General features: G+C 37.5%; 1 protein-coding gene across 5 annotated transcripts in view; it reads right to left on the reverse strand.

Moving 5' to 3' along the window:
* Window positions 1–250: 250 nt before the first annotated feature.
* The window catches only part of RNLS (renalase, FAD dependent amine oxidase), a 307,703-nt gene continuing 289,487 nt past the window's right edge, over window positions 251–18,466 (reverse strand). For 2 of the 5 annotated variants that reach the window (XM_063710295.1, XM_063710294.1), the window contains 2 exons: window positions 2,522–2,645; window positions 251–1,621 (listed from right to left, as the gene is read on the reverse strand). In XM_063710295.1, the coding sequence (XP_063566365.1) occupies window positions 1,476–1,621; window positions 2,522–2,645 (270 nt within the window). In that variant the 3' untranslated portion in view covers window positions 251–1,475. Of the gene's footprint in view, window positions 1,622–2,521; window positions 2,646–10,672; window positions 12,078–18,466 lie in introns of those variants that run through there. The other 3 variants (XM_055353940.2, XM_004049740.5, XM_004049741.5) reach the window with 2 other exon arrangements.

Here is an 18,466-nt window from a genome sequence, read left to right on the forward strand (position 1 = left end):
TGTATTCTTGACTTAGCATTATATATTGTGGGTTTTCTCTTACCATTATATCACAAAAAATATCCCAGATAGAAAAATTTGCTTTAAACCCACATTTTAAAATGACTGCATTAAATTCCACTGTTTTGATCTATTAGAATTTATTCAGCCATTTCCTGTTAGTGTTGATTTAGGTTATTTCCAGTTTTCCACTATCATAACTAATGCTTAAATAAACATATTGCAAATAAACCATCGTCTGCATCCTGGATTATTTCTTTAAGCCAGACTCCTAGATGAAATTTATTGAGTTAGAAAACATGCTTTAAAAAACACTTGATACATATTGCCAACTTACTATGCGAACAGGATGTGAAAGTTTTTACTTCTACCAGTCATTTTAATCCCTGATTAGAATTTAGTCATTCAAAAAAAAAATGCCAGTTTGATAGGTTAAAAATTACGTTTCATTACAGTTTTTAATTTGTATACTTTTTGTTTACTCATAAGGCAGAACACGATTTTAAATATAAACACACATACATAAACATACATATGTACATATTTTGATTACTCATGAGGCAAAACATGTTCATATATATTTGTGTGTGTGTATTTTTTCCCATTTGTTTTGGCATTTCCATTAAACAGGATGTTAAAAGATAAAGAAATAGATTTAGTCTATTTTTCTGCTAGAGAGAGGGGCCTCACACTTCTTGTTGATTTGCAAATGCCCTTTTCCTCTTTGTAAGTATAAGAAATATCAACTTCTTTATTGTGGTAAATATACATAACATAAAAGTGATGATTTTAACCATATTTAAATGTGCAGTTCTGTGGCATTAAGTACATTCACACTGTTGAGCACCCATTACCATCATCCATCTCCAGAACTTTTTACCTTCCCAAACTAAAACTCTGACCCACTAAACACTCACTCTCCATTGCCCTCTTCTCCCAGCCCTTGGCAACCACCATTCTATTTTCTGTCTCTGTGAAACTTACTGCTCTAGATTCCTCATATAAGTAGAATTATGTAATATTATTTTTTGTGATAGGCTTATTCCACTTTGCATAATGACTTTAAGCTTCATCCATATTGCAGCATGTCAGAATTTCCTTCCCTTTTAAGGCTAAATAATAGCCCATTGTATGTTTATACCACATTTTATTTATCTATTCATCTATCCATGGACACTGGGTTGCTTCCACCTTTTGGCTGTTGTGAATAAAGCCGCTGTGAACATTGGTGTACAAATGTTAGTTCAAGTTCCTACTTTCACTTCTTTTGGATAGATAGATATCCAGATGTGGAACTGCAGATCATACGGCAATTCTATATTTCATTTCTAAAGAAATTGCCATATCATTTTCCATAGTAGCTACATCATTTTACATTCCCACCGGCACTGCACAAGGGTATCCAATATCTCCACATCCTTGCCAATATTTATCTTCTGTTTTGCTTTTTGTTTTGCTTTTAAATAATAGCTATCCTAAAGGCTGTGAAGTGGTATCCTTAAAAAAAAAATCAAATAAAACCAGACTGTGTGCTCCAATTTCCAGGAAGTCAGATGGGAAATCCAATCGCCATCATCCAGGGGCTCTTCGCACATCCTAGAATCACACCAGCACTTGGTACCTGAAAATCAAAGGAATATCCTTCAACCCCAGTGCCACCCAACACAATGGCCTCTGACACCTTGTCTACACTAATAGTGGTTCTTTGCTTTCACAGAACATATATAGACTTGGAATGGGGAGGGTTCTGGCTCTATAGGTGGTCTTGCTAACTTTCTGAGGAGCTGCCACCAAGCAGGACCCCCCATTTTAAATCTTTATCCTAACCTTGTCCCACTTATTTCAGTTATAAAAAATTCTATCAGTTGGCTTTAAAATACTCTTCATAATTGTTATCTTCTATTAATCTTCAAATTATTAATTATTTAAAACATATAGAATATATAAAAAATTAACATATTCCTTTGAATGCAGGTCTCAGTTTTAATACATTTTAACATTTTGCCTTATAAAAACTCTTGCACAAGGGTAAAAAGAGAAATGTGCAAACATATTTATTGCAACAATGTTGCAACAGTAAAAATTTAGAGCAACCTGATGTCTATCAGTGGGGAAATGGACAAATAAATTGTGATATATTCATAAAATGGAAGAGTGTACAGTAGTAAAAATCAACGAAATATATCTATGTATATCGACATGGAAAAATACTAAAAATACAACACTGGGGGAATAAAGTTCTAAATACATACAATATGCTGTAAAGTTAAAAACGCACAGAACATTACCATAATTTATGGATACATACATATGATATCAAAGTAGGAAAACATGGTGGTGTTACTACAATTAAAAAGACATGTAAGTTGGGCACAATGGCTCACATCTGTAATCCTAGCACTTTGGGAGGCTGAGGCAAGAAGATCACTTGACGGCAGGAGTTTGAGTCTTACTTGGGCAACATAGTAATACCTCATCAGAACAACAACAAAAAAAATTAGCCTAATGTAGGGGTGTGCACCTGTAGTCCCAGCTATTCGGGAGGCTGAGGCAGGAGGATCCCTTGAGCCCAGGAAGTTGAGGCTGCTGTGAGCCATGATCAGGCCACTATACTCCAGCTTAGATGACAGAGCAAGACACTGTCTCTAAAAATAACAAAACAAAACAAAAACATATGAATAATAAAAAACAAAAAATAAAACAGATGGACTTTAGTTCTATCTGTATCATTTTTAACTCTTAAAAAATTGAGCTAAAATTTTAACTTTTGTTGTTTTCTCTACATTAAGGACATACTTTTATTATAAATTGTTGTATATGTATTTTTCTTAACTGGTCTGTAATCTTTTAGTTTTGTTTTCTACGAGTTTTAAAATATAATCAAGTAGACCAATTTGTATTTTTATGATTTCTTTTGTTAATTTCTAGAACTTCTTTTGCAACCTAGAAATAGGTTAAACATTTATCTATATTCTCCTCTATATGGTTTTGGGGGAGGCATGTATTATATATTTGTTTATATTTATCCCTTTAATCCATCTGGAAATTATAGTAATATACGGTAGAATCACATTTGATTTTTTTCTAAAACTAAATACCTTGCTAATTTTCCTCAAATTATTTGTTAAATAATTATTGCTTTCTCATTGGTTTTGTATTGATTCAGTTATCACATTAAGGGGCTATTTTACAGTTATTATTTCCACTGACTTGTATCAATTCCTGAATCAACAGTAAACTGCTTATTTATCTAATTTTATCATATGTCATAATAGCAGATAAAAGTGCCATTTTGCAGGAAGGTACTTACTACCTTCTTGCTCAAACTTGTTAGTTATTTTTACCTGTTAATTTGTTTCCAGATGGACTTAAAATCATTTTTTCAGGTTAACGAAATCCCACTGTGATTTTGTGCAACCTATAAATTAATCAGGGGATAATGGAAAAAATTCATAATATTTGCAATTTCCCTCTAGGGACATGGTATATCCTCCCTTGTTCAAATGTTTCAAAATATCACTCCATAAAATTTTGGAAATATTTCCTTGCATAAATTCTGGATCCTAAAGATAGTCCTTTGTTGATTATAAACCATGCTACTATAAAGACACATGCACACGTATGTTTATTGTGGCACTATTCACAATAGCAAAGACTTGGAACCAACCCAAATGTCCATCAATGATAGACTGGATTAAGAAAATGTGGCACATATACACTATGGAATATTATGCAGCCATAAAAAAGGGTAAGTTCATGTCCTTTGCAGGGACATGGATGAAGCTGGAAACCATCATTCTCAGAAACTATCACAAGGACAGAAAACCAAACACTGCATGTTCTCACTCATAGGTGGGAACTGAACAATAAGAACACTCGGACACAGGGCGGGGAGCATTGCAAACCAGGGTGCCTGCCGGGGAGGTGGGGGGTTGGGGGAGGGATAGCATTGGGAGAAATGCCTAATGTGGATGACGAGTTGATGGGTGCAGCAAACCAACATGGCACATGTATACCTACGTAACAAATCTGCACGTTGTGCACAGGTACCCTAGAACTTAAAGTATAATAAAAGAAAAAAAAAAGATAGTCCTTTGTATTCTGTTTTTTGTTAATAACATTATATATAAGATACATTTGCTTTGATTATTTTGGCATACAGAAGAGTTATTGACCTTTGAATGTTTGTAATTCAGCCACTCTACTTATTTCTCATCAATCTAAAAGTTGGTGCACCTGAGTTTTCTAGGAGTATAATCATATTAACACAATTTGTAACCACTTTGCCTTCTGTTTCCCAACATTCACACCCCTTAAATATTTTCCATGCCTTAATGCATACCCTAGAAATTTTAGAACATTGATGTAAGAATCTTTGACTTCTCCCTAATTTAATATAGATGGTTCTAGTGATTTATTCTTAATTTAATGTTTGTTATAGTTTTAAAATAGAAGTCCTTATTCCTTTAAGGTAGTATCCCGTTTCTGAATTTATCATGTTTTAGCAGCAATGTATATTAAAGTTTGCTAAATTTAACTTTTAACAAATTTTAGCAGATTTGTCAAAAATTTTCAGCATCTATTGAAATAATTATAAAGTTTTTATTGTTTCAACTATTAATATTTCTTAGTATTAATAGTTAAAATGGTTTATTTAATGAGTGGGTTTCCTGATTTTAGGCACATAATGAATGGGTTTCCTGCTTCTAGGCACATTCTTTTAGCTCTTTCCTATAATATAGAGCTAATTGGTTAGAGTGCTGTTCAGCCATGATGGTCAACATCTCAATTTCTCAATTAGGTGATGCTTGCCAATTTTTTTTTTCTCCACAACAGTCTCTGTATCACTAACATTCAGTTTTCTGACAGTCTTTTGGTTCACAGAAAATAGTTTGATTATTTTCCAAAGGATAAATAAACATGGCTTATTGTAATGCTTAAAATATATGGTGCAAGTTTGAGGTTGGCAACTGTCTTGCAGAAGTGGGTGCAACTAACTCTAGGCCTAACTCTTGCCACCTTTAGAGCAATTCAATTTAAAAAGTATCGAAAAAATAAGAATGTCAGTCAATAAACCCTGCTTACATGTCATTGGTAGGTGATAAAATCACAAGAACAGAATACACTGCTACAGAAGCTATGTTGATTGTTTGCACAAGGACAGCACCATTCCCCTCCCCTCTCCCACGCTAGCACACACATGTGCATACACAACATACCAACTACACAGAGATGGCCCATTTTAAGTACCATATTTCTAATGGTAGAGCAACTCTCCCGCCTTCCCCCCACCTCTTCCAAAAATATAATGGGATGTAGTATAAAGTAAAGACTTTCTGAAGTCACCTAATGACTTTGAATAGAAACCACATAAAGCAAATATAGATACTATTGTAATTATTGCCTCTGTTAAGGATGAGGTTAGTACATTTTTGTTCTGTGGGATAATTCTGTGTCAGCAAGATTTTCCTTTGGTACTTACTAATATTAGAATAAAAAAAGTTAATTAGTTAAGTTCATTCATTCATTCTTTGGATCAACAGATATTTACTGAGTAACTCCTATGTGTCAGGTCCCACTTTTGTGGCTATTGCAGTTTTGGCAGAAAGTAGATATTGAACAAGTAAGTACACATGCGGTAAGTATCACAAAAGTGGGGAGGCTAGATCGGCTGGGGGAGAACAGAGTGCCACGCAAGGTCTGTGAAAGAGCACAGCCACAAACCACAGACAGCATTTATTCATTCAAGAGTCAGTAAGAATTTTTGAAGAGGCCTACCTTAAGGTGGCACTTAAATACAGTCACCAGTGAGTTCTACAAATACTGAAGTGGCTTCCTAGCTAGATCTAAAGCTACCTATGGATGTAGTGATGGCTATCAAAGGGGATTATTTTCCTAAATCATATTTTACTTATAATAGTAATAATAATGGCCAGCATTTATGGAGTGTTTTCTCTACGCAGGACACAATGCTTACACTTTGCACGTACATACTATAACCCTCAGAATAATCCTACAGTAGGTAAAATTGTATCCACATTTCATAGACGAGGGCCCTGCGGCTAAAGACAGAGACAAAGAAATTGGACCAAGATCATATATCTAGTAAGTGGCATATTCAGGATGTCACCGACCCCACCAGGAATTGAGCTTTTTAAAATGAAGGCCAGGGACAGGAAATGAATCTGCATACTTAGCCAAACACTTAGGAGTGTGAAATAACTCACTCCTACTTTTCACAGTGTTTCGGAGATTCACTAATCTTCAGCAGAATCCAATCCAAGCGTGCAATTCTTTGCATTCAGCACATATGGTTGCTAAGAAAAAAGACAACGTTCTTGCAGAGAATGCTTCTATTTTATACCATCACTACTCCTGGTAATGACCTTTCCTAGTGTCTTTCCAAGGACTACATTAGAGCAAACCACCTTTTCCCCAGGTAAGCTGTCTACTTACTCACTGTAGTTGGAAAACAGAAAGTGGCCCAGAGCTGGTCACCAGGAGACACTGACTGCTATTCTGTCTCATGGTTTTGAAGCAACCTGAGCTTTTAAGCTTCTGGGTTTCACCATGTTTTGCTATCAATCCACTAACTCTCCTTATCATCAATTCTCCTGTGTCCTATGTGACTACAGAGGAAATTGGCCTTCACAGAGGCCTCAGAGGCACCAGGTTAAACTCTTCCTCCCCTCTCCTCTCTCCTCCTCCCCACTTTATGATCAACATCATCATTGTTATTATTTACTAAGTACTTACTATGTGTTCAGCACTCTCTTAAGGTTTTATATGAACGTAAGCCTCACAACAATCTTATGAGGTAGCTATCAATAACTCATTTTGCCAATGACAAAGGAAGCTAAGTGAGATTGTTTAACCGCATCAAGGTCACACAATGAGGGGCAAACTTTAGATTAAAGCCTAGATCTAACTGCAGATGATGTGTTCTTAACTGCAAAGTTATAGGCTTGCCTTAAGGGATTTACAACGTGGCATAGGATCAAGGAACAATGGACCAGACGTGTGGATCAAAGATAAGATCATATTTACATAAAGTGATAGGTTTAAGATTTAGAGGTTCTCCTTGGACCCCTGAGTGTCTACAGACAGATGTGTGGGGGGAGGGGTTGAACCTAAAACAGGGGTCAGTCAACATTTTCTTAAAGGACTACATAGTAACTATTTTAGATTTTGCAGGCCATATGGCCTCTGTCAAAAACACTTATCTCTACTGTTGTAGTGCAAAACAGTCACAGGTAATACACAAATGAATGGGTGAGGCTGTGTTCCAATAAAACTTTATTTACAAAAACAAGCAGCTGGTCAGCAGGCATTAAATGGTACGCAAATTCTATGTGCTCATATGCATAGTTGTCTTTGTTGTTGTTATTAGGAGATCCATAGCTTTCTATAGCTTCTTAAACAGGTTCAAAATCCAAGATGGTTAAGAACTGGTCTAAATGGTTTCCAAACTTCTCTAAGCTTAGATATTCCACAGGGTTCCATAATTCAACTAGCCTTTTACATGAACAACCCCTTAGAGATTCTTTCTCCTTAGCAAGCTCTTTTGTGGGATTCTGCTGTGAACTGTTGAGTGGACAATAATTACTGTCTATTGAGAAGGAAACGTGAGTCATACTACCATTCTACCTTCCTTGGTTTACCTGGTCAGATGATACTGGCTAAAACACAAGTATATTCCAGACTGAAATACAGCAGTTTGGTCCTGCACCAGATCGTCTCATGTTTGCTGAGACTTTTTTCTCCTGCCACAGACCTCTTTCTCTGTTCTGCTGAGCTTTCTGCACAGTAAGAACTTATTTGTGCTGAGCACACTAATATGCAGTTTGGATTCTGAAGTCAGCCAGGTCAACCCAGGTATGGTGTGGAGGGGAGGGATATTGCTGGATGTATTTGACTGAGGCTTCTCTGTATTTGTTCAGGGATCCTTTCTCCCCAAAGGAAACATTTCTCTTAGGACTCCCTAGCTTCACGAATTAGAGCATCTTATTCACTGCCTGTGACCTTGTCAACATGTACCTCTACTCTGTCTCCCACTCCAGGGGTCTTGTCTTCTCCTAAGTAGAATCTCTGGGTGGGGATGGCTGATTATATTCCATTGTGTACACTACACAGCCTGGTCCCAGGCTTTGCACACGTGTGACAGGAAGAGTAAAGAATTGGTGTAAAGAAACCATACAAGTCATGTTTTAGTTTGTTAGCACTGAGATCCCTGAAAGCTATGGCCAGTTTTAAATTCTTGCATCACTTTCGAAAATCAACATAAGGGTTGTCCAATCAACTTGAATAACAAACAGGATCATCCCTCTGGGATGGCTTCCAGCTTTAAATTTTAAGAACAGCCACAACAAGACCCTGATATATTAAAACCTGGAAGTACAAATACTATGAATCATAAGGTGATTGCATTCATATTCCCGGTTTTTCTGAGAATGTAGAATTAGGCATAGGAGAAGAGGCAGGAAAAAAAATAGAAAGGGAGGAAGAAATGGCAGAAACTGGAAGAAAAGAAGAGAGCAAAACAAGGGGAACAAAGAAACAAAGAGGAATCAGATGGAAAGGATGAACGCACAGTGAGTCTGTACTGTAACCAGCTACAGCTGGGTTGAAATTCAGTGTCATTAGCATGCAGCTATTTCTCACAGCAAGTACCCCCCAAAGAAGGAAATAAACCAGCAAATGAAAGTAACAGGAGTATGAATCACTTAGCCAGTACTTACAAAGACTTTATCCCATATTACACTCCTGTATATATCACATCAGGATTAGTGTTAACTCTCTGAAATGAAACATCAATAAGAAGACCACATGATGCGGACTGTACCCCCAACTAATATTTCAGTTCAGTTTTAATTAGCATGTTCATCTGGCAGCAGCATGGTGCCTGTAAATAGAAATGGGTCATGAGGGGCTTGGGCTCTTGTCCTGGAATAACATTACGTGACCCTGGTTGGCCAAGATCTGTGCCTTGGTTTCCTCACTTGTTAAACGTAAATAAGAATTCTCTGCTCTGCTTATTTCACAGAGGTGTTAGGAGGATGAAAAGTGAAAATACACACACACATACACACAGACACGCTTGGATGAGTATAAAATGCCAGAAAAATGTAAAATTGACCCTGTTCTCTTCAGTTAACAAGGTAGTGGGTAGGCGGGGGGGTGGGGACCATGGCATTTTGCACAGAAGGCTTGATGACTCAACGAAGTGTCTTCCTCCCCGCCCTCCCCCCAGTAATATCTGGTCTGGGATTACTGCTGCTTTCTTGATGTTTTTAGACATACTCTTCTCCTTCAGGAATGCCAAAGGTGAAAAATACTATTTCACTGCTATAATTTGTCACCCTTGCTGCCTGAGCAAGACGTGCATAGACAGTTTAGTAATTAAGCTTTTCAACACTGCATCATAAAGTTTTATTCTGGCAAAGGCTATATTTATCAGCTAACAAGTATTAAATCACCCCACTGCTCAAGCCATTTCTCACTTGAATACGCTCCTTTCAAAACAGACCAGCTTTCCTTGGCTGGCTTGATTAATAAAAGTTCTTGTTTGGAAATACTGTGATGATGTGTGGCCCCGTGGGGCTAACATACATACACCTTGGCCACTGTTCTACCTGGGGCTGACTCCCATCTCCCAGGGGAGTTTGATACTTTAGCCTTGTGTCTCTCAGAGCATCCTGGCCAGCTGAATTTTATGGCCGTCTGGGATGGCTTCCAGGAGGAGATATTTCTACCATTTCATTTCTAATGGGGAAGAATTGAAAGAAAATCTAAATGTAAAATAAGTTTTCAAAATAATTAAAATAGCAAAGTAACAATGATCTACATATCAAGTAGTGTTTTTCCTCATATTGCCATAGTCTTATAAAAACAGATGCAGAGTTAGAAAGAATAGATATTAAAAGTCATTAGTAATGGCTTAGAGGAGTACGGTCTCCAAGCAACCCATCCCAGCTTTACAAATTCCCTCCCCCTCCTTTGGAGGACATAAATTCATAAAACAAATATAGCATTGTTTTTAAAGGTTCAGGGTGCTTTCAGTCAAATGGCTCCTGAATTATATTTGTTAAAAACAGAATAGTTAATTTGAGTGACCTTTCTACCACATTTTAAGGGTAAATATGGTAGAATATGGATAAAGAAAATGTGGTACATACATAGCATGGAATATTATGCACCCATAAAAAAGAATGAGATCATGTCCTTGGCAGGAACATGGATGGAGCTGGAGGCCATTATCTTTAACAAACTAATGAGGGAACAGAAAACCAAATACCACAGGTTCTCACTAACAAGAGGGAGCTAAATGATAAAGAACATATGGACACATAGAGGGGACAACAGAAAGTGGGGCCTACCTGAGAGTAGAGGGTGGGAGGGAGGAGAGGATCAGGAAAAATAACTAATGGGTACTAGGCTTAACTCCTGGGTGACAACATAATCCGTACAACAAATCTCTGTCACACAAGTTTACCTATATAACAAACCTGTATATGTATCCCTAAATTTAAAATTTAAAAAATATAAGTAAAGACAAATGTTAGTCAAATATGGGCCAAAATAACAAAAAATCACTATTTTTCATCATTTTATAGAGACTACAAATTTCCTTCTTCCTCTCTCTGCTTTCAAAATAAGTGACATTAACCACATGTTGGCATTTAAGTTTTTCACCAATTTATTGCTAAGAGGAAACATATAATAATATGCTATAGGGTCATAAAACCCACTTTGCAGCTATAGAAGCAAGTTCTGCCTGTGCCTGTGTATGTGTATGTATGACAGTGGACATGTAAGTGTGAAACTTTAAACACTATTACAGTAAGAAGTCTTTTGTTGAACTTTTGTTAGTTTGAGAGGCTGCAATGATTTTTCTCCTTTCAAAATGCTGAAATAGAACTCATCATTTTGCTTTTCAAATTAGCAACAGGTAGCTGGTTTGGAAGGCTGGAGATTGATTTCTCTCCAGCTAGCAAGTCGTGGGGTCAGGTCACTGAAGCATGTGGGTGATATGCTGAACCACCAACTTGGCAAATATTGAACTATTTTAAGTGCATCTATTTTCTGGTTCAGTAAATTTTTTGTTGTGTTAAATTCGTTAAACTCGACACAGTCTAAATGCCACAGCACATACTGGAGAGCCCATAAAGTAACAGCAACAGCTACAAAAGATAGCAAAAGGTAAGGATCGATATACTTTCTCTCTGTTTCTATTTAATTTTTATCTTTCATATTAGGACTGGAATTTGTTTTAAAGTTAAAAAGTACTGTGTGGCTGGGAAAATCATGTGGAATCTTATACTTTCTGAAAATCTGAAGGAAGGTCTCTTTGTCAGTCAAGTTGCCCTCCACACTAAGATGATGACATATATGACCTACAATTCAGGATCACTTAATAACTTGGGGGATAAATGAGAAATAAGAATTACACTCTGTTACCTACATTTTGGAAAAATCTTGTTTTGTATAATTTGCAAAAATATTGATTCAAGGACACATCCGAAGACTTAAGATGGGGCTTTGATAATGTGATTATTCTTTATTCAGAATTGAAATTTTCATAAGGATAATCAAGTTTTTGGCACATAAACTGTTATTGTGATTTAATGTAATTTTTTTGAGAGAGTCGTTTGTTATTTTTTAAGTACCACTTTTCCTCCAACAAGGAGTAGTCATAGCAATTCAGAAAAGTAGGGAAGGTGCAAGGTGTGAGGAATTTCCATTCTAGCATGGGTTGTAACTATCAAAATTACAAAATTGATTTTATAGTCCACATGAAAAATGACAATAAGTGAAGAACAATTTTCCAGTAATTTTTCTTAGCAAAATAGAAAACAAAATAATCAATAACAGAAAATTGTGAAAATAAAAACCCAATACACATGTAGAGAATAAGGATATAGGCACTAAATATAATTCTTTAAAGCTTCCAGAACACATAGGGCAGAAGTGATGCAGCCATCAAAGTTGGACTGAGTAAATCCATCCCCTCCACATGCAAGGAAAGGTTTGTGATGCAGGGTCATTTGGCCAGGACAGTTGGCAGCAGCATTTGTAACCTGAAAAAGTAAAAAGAGGATTGCAATTGACATTCTGTGCTCTATTGTGCTGTCATGGCAACACCCACCTGGAAAATGTTAGTCTACCTGGAGAAATCAAGATTTCTCACAAGAAGCACCAAACAAACAAAAAAAACGCACACACAAGAAACAAAAAACAAACCAAGACTCACTAAACTCCCCTCAACCCCAGTTCAAGTGTTTATATTTATATTCTTAAATGTTTAAATTTTCAGTTATTAGATAAGATAATCAGAAGTGGGTTGAACTTCAAAATTAGTAGGGGCTATAGTCTGAAGGTTTATCCCCCTGAAATTCATATGTTGAAGTCCTAACCCCCAAGGTGATGATATTAGAAGGTGGGGCATTTTGGGAGGTGATTAGGTCATGGGCAAAGTCCTCATGAATGGAATTAGCTCCTTATAAAACATGCCCAAGGAAGCTTGTTGGTCCTTTCCACCATGTGAGGACACAGCCAGAGGTGCCATCTATGAGAATGAGGGCTCTCACCAGACACTGGATCTGCCAATGCCTTGATCTTGCTCTTCCCAGACCCCAGAACTGCGAGAAAGAAATTTCTGTTTATCAGCCACCCAATCTATGGTATTTTGCTATAGCAGCCCAAATTGACCAATACATCCTTCTTCAGTTTCTCTCCACTACTCCTCATCCCATGGTTCCTTCTTCCTCATATATTTCCTGAGTGCTGTTCTGGCCCAGGCTCCATGCTGAGCATTGGAGCAGGAGAATTTTAAAATTTCACAACCTTGTCCTTAAGGAAATTTCAGTCCTGAGAGTAGACTGACCTCAAAGCAGTCTTTTTTAACAGCTTTTTATTTTCATATCTGAAAGTATGAAAAAAGACACAGAGATTGTTTTTCTGGAGAAAATATTCTCAAAATTTGGATGGATGATGGCTAATAAGCATTTGCAGTAAGGAGAATGAGTGGGAGGTGAATGTAGTTATGTTGGACACTGAGATGATTTGGCCACTGAAGCACCAAAAACTCTCTAAAAAACCAGAATATGAAAACTTGTTGTAATGGCCATCTCACTTGGGACTGCTTCACTGTACAACTTCAGGGGGCTCCATTCACCTGGATGACAATATGACAGTTCTAGTCTCTCTTATACAGTGTTTTCATGGATAGTAATAGAGTAAGGCCCATGAGGATTTACTCATTTAAAAATCAGGAAAAAAAAATCAAGAAATGTAATAAATTCTATTTAAATTATGGTGCTGAGATCTTTGTTCTAGATAGGCTGAGTCAGTATATTCCCTTACAGTTTTTTTTTCTTCTAGAGATAGGGTCTTGCTCTGTTGCCCAGGCTGAAGTGCCATGGCATGATCATAGCTCACTGTACTCTTGAACTCCTAGGCCAAGAGATTCTCCTGCCTTAGCTTCCTGGTAGCTAGGACTGTAAGTGCACACCACCATGCCTGACTAATTTAAAAAAAAATTTTAGAGATGGGGTCTCACTATGTTGCCCAGGCTGGTCTTGAACTCCTGGCCTCAAGCTATTCTCCTGTCTTGGCTTCCCTAAGTGTTGGGATTACAGGCGTAAGCCACCATGCCTGGCTTACAGAGCCTGCAGTTTTCTTAAAGCAGAAAAACTTTGCCATAGATATTTTTTATTTATATGTTATATTTGCTTTTTTAAAAGAGATGGTACTATTATTTCCCTGTTGAACCTCTAAAGACATGGGCCTCTGTAGACCTGTGTCACTCAGATACAAACGTGAAATATTAAGAGTATCCTCTCATGTTTCTGGAGGTCTCTTACAGCAACATCATCTATCACAAACATAGCTGATAATCTTGAAATCAGCAGACAAGATCTTTGAGTGGCTAAAAGAGGCAGCAAATAGTGCAGTCACTGAAGCACAGACTTGGGTGATCAATTAGAGCTTTTAACCTGCTTTAGATAGAATTTTATCAAGTTGGATTATTTAATTTGTCAGTAAAACACTACAGGAGGAAGAAAACAGCTAGGATTCTAGATATTAGTGATTTCAGAATGTGATAACCAATAGTCTAATAGCAAGGGATATGTATTAGTTCATTCTCACACTGCTATTAAGAACTTCCCCGAGACTGGGTAATTTATAAAGAAAAGAGGTTTAATTGACTCACAGTTCCAAATGGCTGAGGAGGCCTCGAGAAACTTATAATCATGGCAGAAGGGGAAGCAGGCACGTCTTACATGGCAGCAGGCAAGAGAGAGACAGCATGTGAAGGAGAACTGTCAAACACTTACAAAACCATCAGATCTCATGAAAACTCACTCACTATCATGAGCACAGAATAGCAGAAACTGCCAACATGATCCAATCACCTCCCACCAGGTACCTCCCTCAACACATGGGGATTATGGGGATTACAGTTCAAGATGAGACTTGGATGGGGACACAGAGCCAAATCATATTGGGATGCTATATAAAAACTCAAAACCCAGACAAGACTGGGAAGAATCCTGGCAGACTGGGGCAATTAAATGGAGAGGCAAATAACTTTCTGGCTCTTAATAGGAGCTGAGGGTACCAGTTATTAGTTGTCCTACAATCATTAATGTTCACCGTGATGGCCCCAGCTTTCAAGAAGCAATTCTAATATGCATAAAATATTCATTGCTAGCATTTCTTGAATGTCCACTGCCTATCAAATGCTGTATATGCACACCCCATTTAATTCACATAGCAACCCTATGAGGTGGTTACTATTGTTCTTATTTTATACATAAGAAAGTTGAGGCTCAGAAAGATTACTACTTGCCCAAAGACGGAAAGTCAGTAGATAAAGAAACAGGGATTCGAACAGAGCAGGCTGACTCCAGAACTTACATTTCCAGCACTTTCAGAAATATTTCCATAAAGACTCGATTAAGTAAAACAAAACAAAAATTTTTGATTAGTCACTTAGCTTTAGGCATCTGGAAAATTCACATCAATAGAATAACGCATTCACACATATTCATATCTATACATATATATGTGTGTCTATGTATAATTTGCACATACATAAATCTCCATTTGTGGTAAAATTTTGATACATTCCTGTTGACATCCCTGTATAGATAAACTGTGGCACTATTAAACATTGCACAAGTATTAACCAGGAAGGAGTTTAAGGAAAAAGGTTTTGCCCAGTCATGAGGTGGTAATTTATTGGTGCTGTGTAATTTAATTTGATGAGTGGTAAATGCCAGATGCCAGATCACATGGCTGGAAAACTGGGCCACTGATTAGCCAGTCGGCAGTTTGGATGAAATCAATCTCACTGCATTTAGGTGGAATCACCCATTTTGCAATTACCCAATGAGGAAAATATGAAAACATGGAACATGTATTGGCAAGCTCCTTCACCCATGTAAAGTAAGAGCCCTGCAGTGGAGGAGCACGTAATTGTCAAAGCCACAATCTCACAATAATGCAGCCTTTGGCTATGCTTTCAGCCACAGTGAGGAACCACAGCTCAATGACTGTGTTTAAGAGAGATGTCAGGGCTGAAACAACCCCTTGCAAATCCAGGTTGCTTTGGCTCACATGTGTGCCAGGGCTGGTCAGAAAGAACTCTTGCCTGCTCTAGAGTAGCAAATGCAATGTTTCTATAAACTTAGGCGATAACTGGACTGGGTATATAAATAAAGCTGAAGAAGTGGTTTTATTTCTAAGCAATTTAAACCCATGTCAATGTGTTTTGTTATATAAAAAGGAAACGCCAAAGCCCCTCATGGAGAGCTCTTCATAACCAGGATCTTACTTCCACTAAAATCTCACCTTGTGCCACTTCACCTTTGTCACCCTTGTCCTTGCCACTTCTCTCGCCTTTGTCCTATCTATATTCAAACTCAGGTTCTTTTTCTTGTACTTCTGTGGCTTGGAACAAACCATTTTGCTGGATGATGTTGCATCATTCCTCCTCTTTGCTGACAAGTAAATTGCTCATCCTTCAAGACTCAGTATAAACATCACCTGCTCTGAGGCATTCTTGCTCAGCCAGGCAAGGTCAGTGCCTTTTCAGCATGTTATTTCTATCTATTATATTACTTGCTATTTTGCACTGTAATGATGTCCATGCCTGTCTCCTCCCCTCCTAGACTGCAAGCTTCTAAGAATAGGGACTCTGACTCACTGATCTTTGTATCCAAGGCTGAGAACAGTGCCTGGACCATATGAAAGTGTGCAATAAATGTTTATTGAGTTAAAAAAAGATATTGTACACAGTTGATCAAACGAAGGTCTTGACAGAAAACCTACACAAAAAGTATTATTCAGAGGCTCCCCATATAGCTGAGGAGAAGCTCAAATGGAGGAACTATTGTATTTAGAAGACTCTTAATAATGATGAATGAAGGGGTGTCCTCTGGCCTCAGACTGTGCACTGCTTTAATGACTGTCTCCTGTCATGTATTAAGTTGAACCACATAAACTTGCTGATTCTGTAGGTCAAAAATGGGAAAATATTGTCAATTTGTATATGGTTCAGCCTAATAGTTTCTTTGCATCATGATTACTAATTGTAAAAGTTCACACAAAAAAGTGCTTTTGGTGTGAAAATGAAATTAAAGATGAAAGGAAAGAGGTAGGCAGACAAGTAGGCTGAGTATTTTCACAAAATGATAGTTGATTATTTGCAAAATAATTCAAATAATGTCCATTCTTCCTTTCATATCTATGCTAAAGCTACAGTGCGTCCCTGGACTAGGAGACATTTCCCCATAGAGAACAGTCTTTTGTCTGGCGTATAGAATGGCTTTATTTTAGGCTGACCTATTCAGCCATCCAGCCCATAATTTGGTTACTTAAACAAACCTTTCTGAAACATGGCAACAGGTGACATTCAAGTGGGTAGGCAAGAATTAAGGTTTTATAAATTCTAATTCTAGATGTGCAACTAATGTGATCAGGGAGACTGGACAATGAATAATCAAGTTTTTCCTGCTACATTTCCTCACTTATACCATGAATGCAAATTATGCCACATTTCATTGAATCTAAGGCACCATAAAACACACCAATATTTTATGTACCAATGAGAAAGAAAAAATGGTGTCAACATGACACAAAACTTTATTTTATACTTAATAGAAAAGTTCTTTCAGATTTATCTACATGTATCTTTTGCAAACATAAAAAGGAAATAAAAGAGAAATACATTGGTGAAGCCATTCTAAAGGCTCACATTTAGAGATGGACTTCTCTGAACCACTCTTTAACTCTTTAACTGATGTCTGATATCCATGCACTTCCTATGCACTCTGTCCTCTGTGCTGTCTAAAACACTGGCAATGTGGCATTTCTCACAAGGATGTTCCACTGAATTATTTTTTCTTGGGTTTTCTTCTGAGCTGCTGACACTGTTCTGCAAGTATGGATTATGCTTTTTTCTCTTCACTGGGAAAGAAAGGTTTTTCAGACAGCAACTAGACCTCATATTCTTTCCTCAAATTGTTCTTAAATAATTTGTTAGTTTAAATATCAAGAAGTTACAGCTGCCCACTCCAAGAGCACCAGAAATAACCAAGTTCACACATGTGAAAACTACATCTTGACTATCTCCTGGTGTATACTGATGGAGTGGCATCTTATAGTTGAAGAAATATGGCAAGTACTAAGTAAGGTGAGGGGAGAGGGACAGTAAATACTCCACAGTTTCTCAATGCATGACAAGTCAAAAGATAATGAATGGTAGGATCCTTTAAGTGGTGCTTTTTCAGTTAAGTAGCATTGTTGCTGTTAGGACTTCTAATGTCTTTAGCATTGCTGGTTTAAACACTCCACTTTCTCAGCTCACCCAAATGAGCAGCTTCAGGTGAAACTGACAGAGATATACTGGTTATCTAAGAATCCATTTGTTCATTTTCAAAGGAAGGTAAATGTACCAATTCCAGAACCAAGTCTGGTTGTCTTCCCAGATCATTCATCTTGCTGGGCAAATTTCCCCAACTGTATCACAGATTATGGGGGTGACACAGGTGCAGCAACTCCTGACAGACATCACTAATCAATTGTGGCATTCTTTCCAGGAAGCCCAACAGGGCCTCAGCATCCTTCTCCCTTCCGTGCCTCAGGCAGCCACCACCAGTCAATTGGAGTTGGCATTTGAGAGGAATTCTATATACCAACCCTGGATTAGAAGATTACAGAAGGAACACATAATTAGAAATGAGGGAACTAAATATTCTTTACTGTTTTTTTTCTCTCCTTTCCCATTAAATTACGATAGCTTGATGCATTGCCTTTCTCCAAGCCAGAGACCCTTCAATGCCAAGAAACAGATCACATCAGGAGCCATTTCCTCTAGATGCCGCTGCAAACCCAATTACAATTCCTTCTAACAACCTTCTAAGACCCCTCTCCAGGACACTACCCTTCTCTGGGTCACACA

This window comes from Gorilla gorilla, chromosome 8 (genome assembly GCF_029281585.2).
Source record: "Gorilla gorilla gorilla isolate KB3781 chromosome 8, NHGRI_mGorGor1-v2.1_pri, whole genome shotgun sequence".
NCBI classification, from domain to species: Eukaryota; Metazoa; Chordata; class Mammalia; order Primates; family Hominidae; genus Gorilla; species Gorilla gorilla.